This window comes from Trichechus manatus, unplaced genomic scaffold, assembly GCF_000243295.1.
Source record: "Trichechus manatus latirostris isolate Lorelei unplaced genomic scaffold, TriManLat1.0 scaffold00048, whole genome shotgun sequence".
NCBI lineage: Eukaryota > Metazoa > Chordata > Mammalia > Sirenia > Trichechidae > Trichechus > Trichechus manatus.
In genome coordinates, this window is record NW_004443984.1 from 5,095,506 (window position 1) to 5,111,100 (window position 15,595).

At 42.5% G+C, this 15,595-nt stretch overlaps 1 protein-coding gene across 1 annotated transcript; it reads right to left on the reverse strand.

The window, feature by feature from the left end:
* Nucleotides 1-299: 299 nt before the first annotated feature.
* NCMAP (non-compact myelin associated protein) lies at nucleotides 300-8,041 on the reverse strand. The gene is made up of 3 exons (XM_004377106.2): nucleotides 7,832-8,041; nucleotides 3,637-3,721; nucleotides 300-462 (listed from the first exon to the last, which is right to left on the reverse strand). The coding sequence occupies exons 1-3, from the start codon at nucleotides 7,911-7,913 to the stop codon at nucleotides 321-323; spliced, it is 309 nt and encodes a 102-aa protein (XP_004377163.1). The 5' UTR covers nucleotides 7,914-8,041; the 3' UTR covers nucleotides 300-320.
* Between the last annotated feature and the right edge of the window lie 7,554 nt (nucleotides 8,042-15,595).

Below are 15,595 nucleotides of genomic sequence, written 5' to 3' on the forward strand. Positions count from 1 at the left end.
TGGGCTATATGTCTGTCTCTCTGTCTAGCTATAGTCTTTGGGGGAAGAGAGTGCCAAACCCATACCAAAGGATTCCCAACATAGCTCTACCTCATCAGATGACAAAAGAAAGTTCTGCAGCTTTTTGGTAGGGTAGAAGCAGGGACATGGCATAGTTGGGGTGGGGCAGGCCAGGATGGGATTGGGGGATTGCATAGAAGATGCCTCTGTCAATCTGACTGGAAGAACTCATAGTAAAGCTGCCAGAGGAGAAAAGGTTTCTTGGTCTTGACTCGGCGAAGGCTCTTTGAATGGTGGCCGAGAGAGCACAAGGGTGGAGGTCACCGGTTCTCCATGTGGACTTCAACAGGGGTGAAGGTCACTGTTGCAGGCTGTTGGCCTCTGTTGCTGTTCGGGCCCAGGGCTGAAGGGGAGGCTGGCTTGGGGCCCTTGGGCTCCAGCTCCCTCCTGGTCCTCATTTTCCTGTAATGAGATACGGATGCCCCGTTGAACCTTTTCCCTCATATGCTGTGGGGAATGGCCTCTGTGAATATGGTTCTGATGAAGAGATTAATATAGATCATTATTAAATTACATCGCTTAATCACCAACTGTAGAATTTTACAACTGGAAGGAACCTTAGTCACCAGCTAGTCTGATCCTTTGATGTTTTGTTTAACCTAGATTAGATATTTAATTGTATTTTTTTCTATTAATGAATGAATAAAGTGTCAGATCATTGACTAGATTAAAGACAAAAGGAAGATATTAAATTTTTATGTCCAAAGTTGTAGTGTGAGCTAAATTTTGCAGCCTCATAACACTTGCTGAGTTCATTGCTAGAAATATTTAAGACCCTTTTACATAGTTGAGAAGAGAAGGTATATAAAATGTATATTTTGCCTTTCATTTCATATGCCATAAAATTTAATAACAAACAATAAGCATTAATTCTAACGTCTACAATATATTTCACCTTGTTGGCATATCAATTCTTTTTTATAAAATTTCAAATTCTCAGAAAAGTTGCATGAACAGCACAGTGAACACCGAATATCCTTCACCTAGATTTACCAATTGTTAATATTTTACCACATTTGTTCTCTTTATCTCTTTGTGTTTAAACATACACACACAATGTTTTTTCAAACTGTGAACCATTTGCAAATTAGGTGCAGTCATCATGCCTCTTCACCTCTAAATACTCCTAAGAAAAAGGGCGATCTCTAATATAACCCTAATGCAAATACTACGCTTTGAGACCCTTCCATTTTAAAGATGACAAGATTGAGGTACAGAGAGATTAGCTGATTTGCCTGCTTCTGAGAGCGCCAACACTGAACCCAGGTCTGAATTCTCAGCCCAGGCATCAGTGTAAGCAGTGTGGGGTGAAAAGAGGCTCAGAGCTCCAGCAACGATAGAGGGGAATGAAGGGTAGACACTGAGGTTTGATGCCATTTCCTGGTTTGGGATAGACCCATATTGTAATACCCTAAAGATTAAAAAAAATAACTTTTAATGTTATGATTATTATTACATGTACTGGTGGGAGTATTCACCTTGAAACTATACAGACTGGGTTTGAATCCCAACTCTGCCAGCTAGGGCCAAGTAACCTTGGGCATGTTACTTAATGTTCCTTTGTCTCAGTTTCCCCACCTATAAAATTGGGGATAATAGTAGTACCCATTTTGTAGGTTCGTTGTGAGGATTAAATGAATTAATACGTGTAAAGAACGTAGAACCATGCCTGGCACATAGTAAGAGATCACTATATGTTTGCTACCTTTACTAACAGTATTAACATTATTATAGAAACAATGCATGTTTACTACTTGTCTGAGGTATCTAGTGCTGCTATAACAGGAATACCACAAGGAGATGGCTTTAACAAACAGAAATTTGTCTTCTCACAGTTTAGGAGACTAGAAGTCCGAATTCAGGCTGCCAGCTCTGGGGGAAGATTTTCTCTCTCTGTCGGCTCTAGGGGAAAGTCTCCGTCTCTTCAGCTTCTATTTCCTGGTTCCTTGGAGATCTCCATGTGGCTTGGCATCTATCTTCTCCCATCTCTGCTTGCTTGCTTGCTTGTTTAATCTCTTTTATATCTCAAAAGAGATTGACTCAGAACACACCCTACACTAATCCTGCCTCAGTAACATAACAAAGATATCCCATTCCCAAATGGGATTATAATTACATATTTGGGGGGAACACAATTCAATCCATAACACTACACTCAAAAATAAGGAAACACTATTCCTCAGCCCCACAAGAAACAACTCACAATCCCACCATGCAGACATTTTCAACACTCTGCTCTTTATCTTTCAAATTTTCCTTGGGTATGGGTATGTGTAACTCATATGTATGATCATAATGTACATACTGTTTTGTAAACTTTGACAATATATTATAAACAACTTTCCTCATCAATAAATACACTTCAACTATATGTGTGTGTGTGTGTATATATATATATATATATATGTATATACACATATATAATTTTTTTAATAGCTGCTAGGTCTCTGATGTGGTTGTAATTATAGCCTTTTTACTTTGATTTCCTCCCCACTTTTAGCAAAGTGAATGTGATGGTTAAGGTCGTGTGCCAATTTGGCTGGACCATGATTCTCAGTGGTTTGGCAGTTAAGCAATGATGTAGTCATCCTCCATGATGCAATCTGATGAGATCAGCCAATCAGTTGTAAGGGGAGGTTCCTTGGGGGTGTGGCCTGTATCCAATATATAGATATGGATGTTCTGGCAAAGCTTGCTGGCTTTTGCTCCCTCTGGATCTTGCATTTGACTCCTCATAATCTGACCTCGAGTTCTTGGGACCTGAGCCAGTGGCCTGCTGTATTGCCTGCCAAACTTGGAATTTGTCAGCCTCCGCAGCCTGTGAGCCAGCAGCCTGCTGTCTTACCTGCTGATCTTGGATTCATCAGCCTCCACAGGCCATAAGCTAGTGGCCTGCCATCTGACCTGCTAATCTTGGGTTCATCAGCCCCTGCAGCTACATGAGTCAGGAGAAGCCTCCAGCCTGATGCCTGACTCACGGACTTGGGACTTGCCAGCATCTACAACTGTGCGAGCCATTTCCTTGAGATAAATCTCTCTCTCTCTCTCTGTATATATATGCTTCACTGGTTTTGCTTCTCTAGAGAACCCAGACTAAGACAGTGAAGGTGATAACATAGAAGTTAATGGATTTATCTTCATGCAGTCAGATTACATTATTTTATTTTTCCTTATTTGGTCCCCAAAAGTGGAGTCAGGGAGTATGTGCAGTCCAGTATGTGTCACCTCAACTACTCATGTGGTTGCTCAATAGAACCTATCAGAGGGCTCTCCAAGAGAAGAAGACTGAAACATCCCTATATTACTTCTCAATTCCATACAAGCATTTACCATAGTGTTCAAGGGCATCATCATTACATTATATTTTAAAAATATTTCTCCAGGTACAAAAACATGTGGTCACTGTAAAGTTATTCCAACAGAACAGACAATAAAGGACCTGCAAAGGATTAGAGCATTTGATGATGGACTCACAGATACTGCGGGGCGCACGCTGGCACCCACAAATGTTAGCTCCTGTTCACTCTGATTTTGCTGAGGGAACCAGTCCATTACAAAGCCCAGGGCATCCCGTACCTGTTGTACATCTTCAACAGGATCAGCACCACGGTAAAGATGATGATAACAACCACGACGATGGCAGCAACGATGGCTCCAGAACCTGCAGAGAGGAGATGGGAAAGTGTAAACTCAGATGCAGAGAAGCATTCAAAGCACTGGGAGAGGGACAACTACTGTGGCACTTGACATCCTCCACTTTGTCAAGGGAAGATGAGAGAGAGTGAAATGTACTGGGGAAACTCACCCCTGACTCAAGACAGTCATGTCTAGAGCAGCAGTACACCTCCACCCCAACTGGGCTCGGAGGGCCGTGTGCTCGGTACATCACCTGCCAAAATTCTGCCTTAGGCCAACTCCTGTTCCCAGCAGTAGGTATCAGCCCCAATATAGCTTCACATTTCTTTTGTGAAACAAACAAACAAAACACCCTCCACTCTTTTAGATAATACAAAAGTAATAAGTGATTTTTATAGATAATTTTGAAAATATAAATACAAGCAAAAAAGGGGCGAGGGGAGGAGAATAAAAACCTCATTGCCCCAAGAATCACTGATCTTCTAGACATACATACATTCATCAATATGATCATTTATATGCACATATGCATATTAAATATCTATCCATCTATCTTTTTGAATGATTTATTAGTTTTATTTCTGAAAATTCATCTTAAGGAAATATTTCTAAATATGTAAAAATATGCACTCAGTACGAATGGAACCATGTTCTATATACAGTTTTATAACAATGTCTTCATCATCCTTCCTTGTAAATTACATATTTTTCTTCATGATTTTTAACAGCTGCATAGTATTCCATTGTTTGGATGGATCATAATCTGTTTATCAATTCCCTATTGAGGGTGTATATGTTGTTTTCACATTTTCGCTATTAGAAATGAAGCTATGGTGAATGTCCTTGTAAATAATATTTCAGATTCTAATGTCAATATCAGCTCCCAGTCTCAATGCCAAACTCTAATTTTAGGTTCAAGACTAACATCCTTATCAGAATACATATTGAAAATACAAAACCCATAACAATGTTCATACTTGAAATCTATTTAATTGTGGGGAATTTACCTTAAGGAAATTATCCTAAATATAGAAAAACTGTATGAGTGAAGATGTTTATTGCAACACCATTCATATTTTTAAATACGGGCATCTTAGTTTCTTAGTGAAGGAGCCCTGGTAGCACAATGGTTAAGCATGCGACTGTTAACCAAAAGGTCTGTGGTTCAAATGCACCAGCGGCTCTGTGGGAAAAAAGATCTGGCCATCTGCTCTGGGGTAGTTCTATTCTGTCCTATAGGATCGCTATGAGTCAGAATCAACACAATAGCACGTAACAGTTTTTTAGTGCTATTATTACAGAAGTGTTAACTAACAAATTTATTTTTTCATAGTTTGGGAGGCTGGATTCAAGGCGCTGGCTCTGGGGGAAGGTTCTCTCTGACTGCTCTGGGGAAGAATTCTTGTCTTAGCTTCTCTAACATTCTTCTCAGAGTTCCTTGGCCATCTCCATGTGGCATCTATCTTTCCCTCATTTGTGCTTGCTCTGTGTCTAATCTGCTCTGTCTATATCTCAAAAGTCATAGGTTTAAGACACACCCTACACTGATATGGCCTCAATAACATAACAAGAAAAATCCTATGCCCAAATGAGATCATAGCCACATGTATAGGGATTAGGATTCCAAACTATATTTTTGGCCGGACACAATTCAATCCATAACAATGGGAATGGTTAAATAGGTATGGCATACCTACCACATGAAATATTATACAATAATTTAAACGATGATTATAAAGACTATGGTAACGTGGGGGGCACTTACCAAACCCATTGCCATCGAGTCGATTCCAACTCATAGCGACCCTATAGGACAGAGTAGAACTGCCCCATAGGGTTTCCAAGGCAGATTCGAACTGCTGACCTTTTGGTTAGCAGTTGAACTCTTAATCACTGAGCCATGGGGGGCACTTAGGATGATATAAAGTGTAGAAAAATAGAATATATTATATACACACACATTATGTGGCAACCATTAAAATATGTGCACACAAACACAATGCTGAGCAAAAGACTACAGACACAAAAAGAGTACTTACAGTATGACTCTATTTAAAAAAGTTCAAAAAACAGGTAGAACTCATCTATGGTGGTAGAAATCAGAATAGTGGGTACCCTTGGTGGGTAGCGGCTAGTGACTGGAAGGGGCCCGGAGACTTGTGGGATCCTCCTGGTGGTCCATTTTTGATCTGAGGGCTGGTTACACAGGTGTGTTTCCTTTGTGAAAATCCATCCACCTGTGCACTTATGAGTTGTGCATTTTTTGAATACATGTTAATACTTTTATTAAAAGTTTATTTTAAAAAAAAAACCTATGCAAATATTCATGGGAAGAAAGACTAGAAGGGAGAAAAGCAGGAGATGGGGAAACCACTATGTAGTAACTTGTTTTTTTTTTCCTTCCTGAGGAATCCAGGGATGATGCTTATGATTCAGGGTTTCTTAACCTCGGCTGGATAATTCTGGGTTGTAGGGGGCTGTTCTGTGAATCGTAGGATGTTTAGCAGCATCCGTGGCCTCTACCCACTACATGTCTGTAGCACCTTTCCCAAGTTTTGAGAATCAAAAATGTTTCCAGACATTGCCAAGTGTGGTCCCCTGGGAGTAGGCTTCCAAGATAAAATAGAGAACACTCATTTAAATTTGAATTTTCATAAAAAATGGAGAATTTTTTAGTATAAATATTATATTTTATTTTAGTGTAAATATTGTATTTATTGTACTTAGTAAAATTTTGTACGCTACATACTTACACTAAACAATTATTCATTGTTTATCTGAAATTAAAATATAAATGGGTGTTCCTTATTTTTTTAATTTGCTAAATCTGATAACCCTATCTGGAGGTGGGGGAGGGACAAAATCATCTTGATTGAGAACCACTGCTTAAATTAAATAAAAACAGAATCATTCCCATCTTACTGACAGTGATTCTCCACCCTGCATTTCCCCTCTGAACTGTTTTGAGATACACCTCAGCAGGTCCCTGTAGGTGTCCTCACCCAGCAAGATAACCCAAGGACCTGGTCCTGAGAGTGATCTCTTCTAGGGCTCCATGGAGGAGACACATCCTGTCATTAATCCAGCCTTCCTGCCAGACCAAATCCTACCAGCCCTCCTGATGCAGGGTCTGGAGGATATGCCCGAGGGACTGGCCTGCAGTTTGGTCTGGTTAGACACCTTCCCAGCTGAGTGGTGCTGTCTATCACGGGGCACTGTCAGTGACGTGTGTCAGGAAGTCTGTTCCAGATGCAGAGGTATATACGTAGCCAAGTGAAATGGTTAAAAGGGCCCCAAACTTCCCCTTATACCATCAACTAGTTTTCTGAAGAGTCATCCTCAAATTATTCCTTCTGGGGTCCCCTTGTCCTAGCAAATGTCTCACCAGGACTAATTTGTCCCACCTAAATGCATTTACTCCCTTATAAGTTGATGGGATGTTTTTTGCCTTGTGAAAGTAGTATGAAAGTAGCTACATTTTAAAATGATCCATTTAGAGATATCTTATAAAAGATTAAAATTTCCATTGCCATCTAGACCCCAAGTCTCCCTAATAAAAATACAGTAATAGTAGTAGTAGTAATAATGATAACAATCTTAATCATCATCATCATCATCATCATAATGCTTATCAGGTACTTAGTATGCACCCAAAGCTGTTCTGAGCTCCTTACATTGATTATCTCTTTTAGTCCTTGCAGCTACCTTATGTGGTAGCGTCAATTAATATCTCCTATCTCCATCTTGGAGTCCTGGTGGCACAATGGTTAAGAGCTTGGCTGCTAACCAAAAGGTCAGCAGTTGGAACCCACCAACTGCTCCTTGGAAACCCTATGGGGCAGTTCTACTCTGTCCTACAGGGTCGCTATGAGTTGGAATCGACTCGAGGGCAACGGGTTTGTTTGTTTTTTTAATCTACATCTTAGAGATGAGGAAACTGAGGCACAGAACAGTGCCCTGGGTCACAGAGTTGGCAAGTGGTAGAGCTGGCACTCAGACCCAGGCAGTCTGTCTCCAGAGCCCACACTCTTGACCTCCACACCAGGAACTGACTGTGATACTTGTCCTGTCAGGAGCTGACTGTGACACCTGTGCTGCCATCCCATCTCCAGCCTCCAAGCCAAGGTGACCTTACTCTTATACAGGAAGTCTTCTCCCCTGGTGGTCATGTTCAACGAGAAGAAGGTGGTATCCCCCAAACTGGTGGCTGTGGTCATCTCGATTCTGGTGAGAAGAAAGAAGAAATTTGGTTTAAAATCAGAGTAAGCCTTATTATTCCTATATGATGCCTCTTTTTTGATCTTCACTGGATAACTTGGAAAATATTCAAGTATGTAACTTCTCTTAGCACAAGTAAATACAAAGCCCTTTACTAGATACTGTGGGGAATTAACAATAATGCCTGACATTTGCAAAGAACTTCAGTTTTCAAAGCAGTTTTAATTCATTCAACGATATTTATCAAACTGCTCCTAAACATGTTTCACGCAGAATGTCTAAGTTGATCTTCTGGAAACCTTGTGAGGTAGGTTATTATTTCCATCTTTCTGATAAAACTGAAGCCCCAAAAGCTTCATGAAGCCCTCAAGTTTCCCTAGTAGAATTTAACCCAGAACTCCTGTCTCCCATTCTGTTGGGCCTTTCACCACCCTGCAACAGTGCCTGAAATGGTGTTTCTGCTTTCAAAGGTTTTATGATCTCAGGAGGCAAAAAATAACGAGATGAAAAAATTAGCTATGATTATTAAGCATTGATAGGAGCCACTGGGTTGTGAAGAATGGGCCTTGAAGAATGGGCATGGTTTGGGTGGGCAAACAGGAGAGGCGAGAGGACAGAGGTCAGGTTGCACAAAGCCCTCATCAGGAAAGGAGTTAATGCTGTTGAGCATCTACCATGACCGGGATCTGTCCCAGGGGCCTTCACACACTATTGTTGTTACTTGTTGTCAAGTTGATTCCAACTCATGGCCACCCCAAGTGTGCAGAGTACATCTGCTCCATAGGATTTTCAAGGCTATGACCTTTTGGAAGCAGATTGTCAGGCCTTACTTCTGAGGGGTCTCCAATGTGTTCAAATCACCAATCTTATTGTGCTCCTGTTTAATCCTCTCAGTCACTGAATAGTGAGTATCATCTACGTTTTGCTGCTGAGCAAACTGAGACTCAGAGTGGTTGAGTGGTTTGACCGAGGTCACACAGGAAGGAAGAGGTGGAGCTGGGCCTTAAACATAAGTCTCTGAGTGCACAGTCTCTTCCGTCCCTTTGATTCCCACTAGGAATCAAAATTCGCAATCCTGTAATCTTCCACTTGAAGCATGAGCCAGGCAGTATGCAGTTAATATGATGTTGTGACAACAGAAAGCAGTGTTGAAATTCTCCACCAACAATTATATTCTAAGCACAATAATATTATAAAGAGTTGCTCTGAAGGATAAGGAGCAAGAAAAGAAAGGAAACAACATCAAGTTTTGCATCAGTATTTCAGAAAGACTCTTCTACTTTGACTGCTGATGATCTGGAGGTCTGTGAGGGTTCTGCATGGAAAGAATTATCCAGGCTTGTCTGTGATTCTAAGAAGCATAAGGCCTCCACATAGTCACTCCGTCTGCTGGAGAAGAAATACTCTACACATCTGAAAAGTATTTGTGCAGAAATTTGTTTTTTTTTTATAAGGTAGAATTTTTTTTTTAGTTGTGCTTTAGATGAAGGTTTACAGAGCAAATTAGTTTCTCATTAAACAATTAATATACATATTGTTTTGTGACATTGGCCGCCAACCCCATGACATGTCAACACTCTTCCCTTCTTGATCTTGGGTTCCCCATTACCAGCTTTCCTGTCCCCTCCTGCCTTCTTGTAAAAGGCACCATTTTATTTACTTACGAAGAATAATAGTCCACGTATCTGCTACTCAGATTTAACAAATGTTTACAGTCATATTTTCTTCTGTTCTTCTTTATTAAAAATATAAATATTTCAAACACAGTTGAAGTCCCTTTGGACCCTATCTCAATGCCATTTCCTCCCTCCCTCCAGGGAGTGACTACCTTACATTTGTATGTATTTGTCTCATCAAATATTTAAAATATTTATTACATATGTAGGAGCCCTGGTGGTGCAAAGGTTAAATGCTCAGCTGCTAACCAAAAGGTTGGTGGTTTGAACCTACTCAGAGGCTCTGGAGGAAAAAGACCCGGCAATCTGCTCCTGTAAAGATCATAGCCTAGAAAACCCTATGGGGCAGTTCTACACTGTCACATGGGGTTGTTATGAGTCGAAATTGACTTGAAGGCACCTAACAACAACAACTACTACTACATATGTATAGATCCATAAACTCTGTATATACTGTGGCTCTCCGTATTTATTGAACAAATGTTAACTGAGGAGCTACTAAGAGACCAACCGTGCTAAGTGCTGAGAACACACTACAGGCAGTCCCCGGGTTACGAATGAGATCCATTCCGAAGGTCTGTCTTTAAGTTACATTTGTAGGTAAGTTGGAACAGGTACGTACCGTTCTTATTTAGTGTCAGTCAAATGTTTGCCTTAGTATATAGTATATATTATACCTTTCTATGCGCATAAAACACTCAAGAAACACTTCCAAACGCCACAATGTTTTTTTTACTGTTCTGCTTTAAGTGAAAGTTTACAATTCAAGTTAGCCTCTCATACAGAAATTTATACATACATTGTTATGTGACCCTAATCGCTCTCCCTATACTGTGACAGCACACTCCTCCTTTCCACCCTGGATTTCCCATGTCCATTCAGCCAGCTCCTGACCCTCTCTGCCTTCTCATCTCACCTCCGGACAGGAGCTGCCCATTTAGTGTCATGTATCAACTTGAGCTAAGAAGCACACTCTTCACGAGTATCATTTTATGTCCCATAGTCCAGTCTAATCTTTGTCTGAAGAGTTGGCCTCAGGAATGGTTTTAGTTTTGGGTTAACAGAGAGTCCGGGGGCCATGTCTTCCTGGGTCCCTCCAGTCTCAGACAAACCATTAAGTCTGGTCTTTTTACTAGAATTTGAGTTCTGCACCCCACATTTCTCCTGCTCCATCAGGGACTCTCTGTTGTGTTCCCTGTCAGGGCGGTCATTGGTGGTAGCCAGGCACCATCTAGTTCTTCTGGTCTCAGGCTGATGAAGTCTCTGGTTTATGCCAAACTGCATAATGTTTTCATGAGTGTCACAAAATAGTGTGTGCGTTTGTTATTACAAGCCATTGTATTTAACTCAATTTTTTTATTGTGCTTTAGACAAAGATTTATAGAGCAAATAAGTTTCTTATTAAGCAACTAATACACATGTTGTTTTGTGACATTGGTTGCCAACCCCATGACATGTCAACACTCTCCCCTTCTTGACCTTGGGTCCCCATTTCTATTTGTCCAGCTTTCCTGTCCCCTCCTGCCTTCTAGTCCTTGCCCCTGGGCTGGTGTGCCCGTTTAGTCTCGTATACATGGTTGAGCTACGTGTATTATTGTTTGTTTTATGGGCCTGTCTAGTCTTTGGCTGAAGGGAACCTCAGGAGTGACTTCAGTACTGAGTTAAAAGGGTGTCAGGGGGCCATACTCTTGGGATCAAATTTTAAATATAATAGGCTTTATAGCAGTCCATTCTTAAATATGAGTTGTCTGTAAGTCAGATGTTCATAATCCGGGGGCTGCCTGTAGTGAAATAAAAGAAACAAACTTCCTGCTTTTGGAAGCCTACGTTCTAGTGAGAGTGAAAGACCGTAGGTTTGATCATGTCATTCCTGGGCTCAAAAACCAACCAACGCCTCCCCACGCCCACAGTTTTGTATCTGGTAGTGAAAGCCCTTCACCAGCTATTTCCGCCCTCTGTGTCCAGCCGCTTGGCTACTCACAGCCAGCTCTGCAAAGCTGCTGTCACGACGGACCACTCCATCTTCTCCCATCATTCCGTCTTTGCTGTCTCTGTCTGGCTGCTCTAGGCTCTGGTCTCCCCAGGTCCCCACAGTGGGACTCTCCTGGTGGAAACTGGACTAGCACCTCACCTGAGCCATCCCTGGAATCAGGTCATGCTGCACTTAGACAGGGGCTCTGGTGGCTGCTGCTGTCTTGGGGCCCTCGCATTCTCACAGTGGCCCTCTGTGGCCTGGCCCTGTTCATCCTTACCTTCTCTGCTCTCCTGTAAGCCGGGGGCCCTGCCTGGAGCCCACCTAGCTCTTATCTGTCCCCTTCTCCTGAGAGAAGATCCTCAGGTCTCCCACAAGGAATAGCAGATCCCTGTGAGCCCTGTGTAGCTCTGCCTGATCTCCCTGTTCCTGCCAACCTTTCTTTCTGATTGGGCTGCCCATCTCCTGACCACCTTAAACAGACCCGGGTCTGCTATGTTCCACTGCCCACCCCCACAACGAACTGAACACATCATTGAAGACAGTCCAGTCACTCCCTCAAGAAGACTCCCACTCTGACAGAATGAACGAGTCTATCTTTCATACTCCCACAGCAGCGCTCTGCAAAGAAACAGCGTTGATCTCAGCTGCTTTGTGGCAGTTAACTTTCCATGTTCATTGTCAGGTCCCTGAGGGGAGTTACTGTTTCTGTTCTTCTTCATATTCCTCCACCTCCCCCAAACACAGTGTCTGGCTCTTCTCACCTTTGCCGGTGGAAGTTTGCTCATCTGTAAAATAAGGTGGCTTTCCCCAAGGGAGCTGACGGTTAGAGGCTTTCCCCAAGGAAAATGAAGGTTATTGGCAAGGTATGGAAAGTGTCTTTAAATGCTTAACAAATGGAAGCTTTTAGTAGCATAAAACAAAAAAAAAAAACCCAAACTCGTTGCCATTGAGTCGATTCTGACTCATAGCAACCCTACAGGACACAGGAGAACTGCCCCATAGGGTTTCCAAGGAGCGCCTGGTGGATTTGAACTGCCGACGTTCTGGTTAGCAGTCATAGCTCTTAACCACTCAACACCAGGGTTTCCCTTAGTAGTAGAGTGGGTATTAACACATATTTGCTGAACTCAGTTAGAGACGAATGGGGACCAGAAGCTCACAACAAGGACAAATTCTTTCTATAAAAATAAATATGAGCAAATATGAGAATTTGGAATGAAGGTCCTATCCAACTTCCAACTCCATCCTTATCCCCAAGGAGAGATGCCCATCCCTCACCCGACCCTATTCCCCATCCCTGAACAGAAACGGTTTTAGTCGCCTTTGCCTGAATTCTCCACTTCTACCCCAAGCAATACCAAGCTGACAAGACTTCCAGTGATGCTTTCTTACCATTTCTTTTAAAAACAGAAAAGAGATGCAAACAGGTGGCCACTGATCGCGGCTCAATCACTGAATAGGACAAACCCTCCCCATGGACACATCCACCATTAAACTAACACCACAAAAAGTGACAGAAGCAGCTATCCGAGCTCCTGACAGGTGCCAAGACCTTGTTCCAGACATTTTAAAATCTATAACCTGATGTATTTAACAAAATGACCATATAAGAGAGGTTTTACTTCCCCCTTGTTTCAAACGAGGAACCTGAGACTTGGGGATATAAAGCTAACTTGCCTAGCTCACATACAGGGGAAGTTGCAGAGCTGAGGTTTGAACCTGGGTCTTGCAAACTTCAAAGCCTAGATCCTTCCCACTGCACCACCCTGTCCCTCGTACACACCTAGCCAGGCCCATGACTAGACACTACAAGAACACACACACACAGACCAGTAATGCTGCCACCTAAGGCCACTAGGACACAGGTGGGGATGACAACCTGGGTGCCGAGGTCCAGGTGCAGACTCCCTTTCGGATGGGCCCAGCTGCTCTTCTTTTGGAGAGAACAGTGTGTAATCTCAGAGTATATCTTGCCTCATCTTGGGACTGAGGGCTCTCAATTACATCTCTGTTCCTGCCACACCAGAGAAGGTGGGAGGGAGAGTGGTGAACATTGATGGCCAAGGATGTGGGTGTTTTCATGTGTGGGGCCACAGTGACTCTTGTTAACCAAGTGAGGTCCAGTGGGAGATTTCAGCATCAAACATGTCCATGACCAGGGTCCATGGCCACAGAAAACAGGGGAGAGGTGTAGGGAAGTTGAAGCCGGGTTTCACTGACAGAGGTTAATTTAATAACAGTAAATATATGCCAGGCATTTAATCCTCATACCTACGTGGCAAGAGAGAGCAATCACTACATCCATTCCACAATGAGGAAACTGAGTTCACGAGGCTAAGAAGTAGCTGCGCTAGGATTAAACTCATGGTTTGTCTGATATCACAGCCCCTTTTCCCTAAACTTACTAGGCCACCTCCCAGTGAACGTGCAAGGTATAAATGGCCCAGCACACGGGGCCCAAATCAATGTGGGGTTTTTATAAGAAAATCCATACAGGCTGGAATGCAGCAGACAGAGCCAGAGACCTTGTTCTCGGCTCCTGACCCTGACTCCTACTCAACTGTTCCCTGCCCTTGGACACACTCTGAACCCTTTAGCCCAAGCTTAATCACATTTACACAATCTACAAGGAACTGTTGTTCTCTTGAGTTGTTTACAGATGGCCCTATGTGGAGGGTCAGTTTGGGAAGCAATTGGTGGGGGTGTTGAAGGGGCAAGGGAGTCATGGTCATTTACTCACCGACCCAACCCTAACTATCCCTTGGTCAAATATAAAAGCCACATATGGAAGATAGATGTCGCCAGACTCCACTGTCCAAAATATCTCCCCAATGCTCTGTGGTACCCTCCTTTCCTCTGGCCTGGCCTAAAAGTTCTTCCCTGGATAAGACAACAAAGACACTAGTACACCCAGCAAGTCCTGACTCAAACAATCAATTGTAACTTAGAGCAGGCAACCCGTGAAAGTCCTCCAACCTCCCAAAACATTAGGATTGATTTCTCCCAATCACTTGAAAGACAGAAGATTCAGCATGACTTGACCTCTTCTACAGACAAGAAACTCACTACTCCTAAGCAGCCCCTTGAGTTACTGGGATGCTTTGTCAGAAAATTAATCTTCATGCTGGAGCCAAAAATCTCCCTGCCTCTAACTTTCACCCATCGGTTCTATCTCCACACAGGTAAATCTGCTCCCTCTTCCTCATGACCGCTTGTCAGGTTTAAAAGCACTTCTCTGTTTGAAATGTTGAACTTCTGTGCATAGAACAAAGTTATGGTAGAGGATGTCAGCACAGCTGACAATTTTACCTCCCACCAATAGGTGGCGGTAGCAGTGGGCTATAGTGTATCCATTTGAACTTACCAACAAATGCCTGGTAAATATCCTGTTGAACCCCACCTGTTTCTGCATAGAGGAGCTCTCTGCCCTTGAAAACAACAGTTGTATGTTCCCTGAGGATTTATTCTCTGGACTAAATATTCTCAGCTCCTTCAAACATTCATTAGGTTCATGGTATCCCTTGTGGGCCTCTCATTCCTCCGTGTGTTAATGACTCTCTTAAATATGGAACCCAAAACTGGACACACAGCCCCAGAGGGTGCCTGAAATGTCCACAATAACATTTTTCTCGGTACTAATCAGCCCTGAGCCTGAGCTCTACCACTTACTCACTTTGTGACCTTGGCTAACTTTCTTTACCTCTTGAGCCTTGGTTTTCTGATCTGTAAAACAGGATTTATGATAGCCACAACTTCATAGGGCTGTTGTGAGAATGAAATGAGATAAAGCATGTAATTTTTTCAGCACAGGGGCTGTGCACCAAATCTGCAGATATTACACTTGGATTAATGCAGACAGAGAGCTCATTAGCTTTTCAGGCATCCATAGCACATTGCTCATAGACACGCTGCTGCTATACTCCCAAACCTTTTTCAGACCTATTTTTATGCTTGTTTATGGGCAATCAAAACTCCAAGATCGATAAGTGGAAGGACATTATAAACTTCAAAGTGCTACGGAAATGTAAGG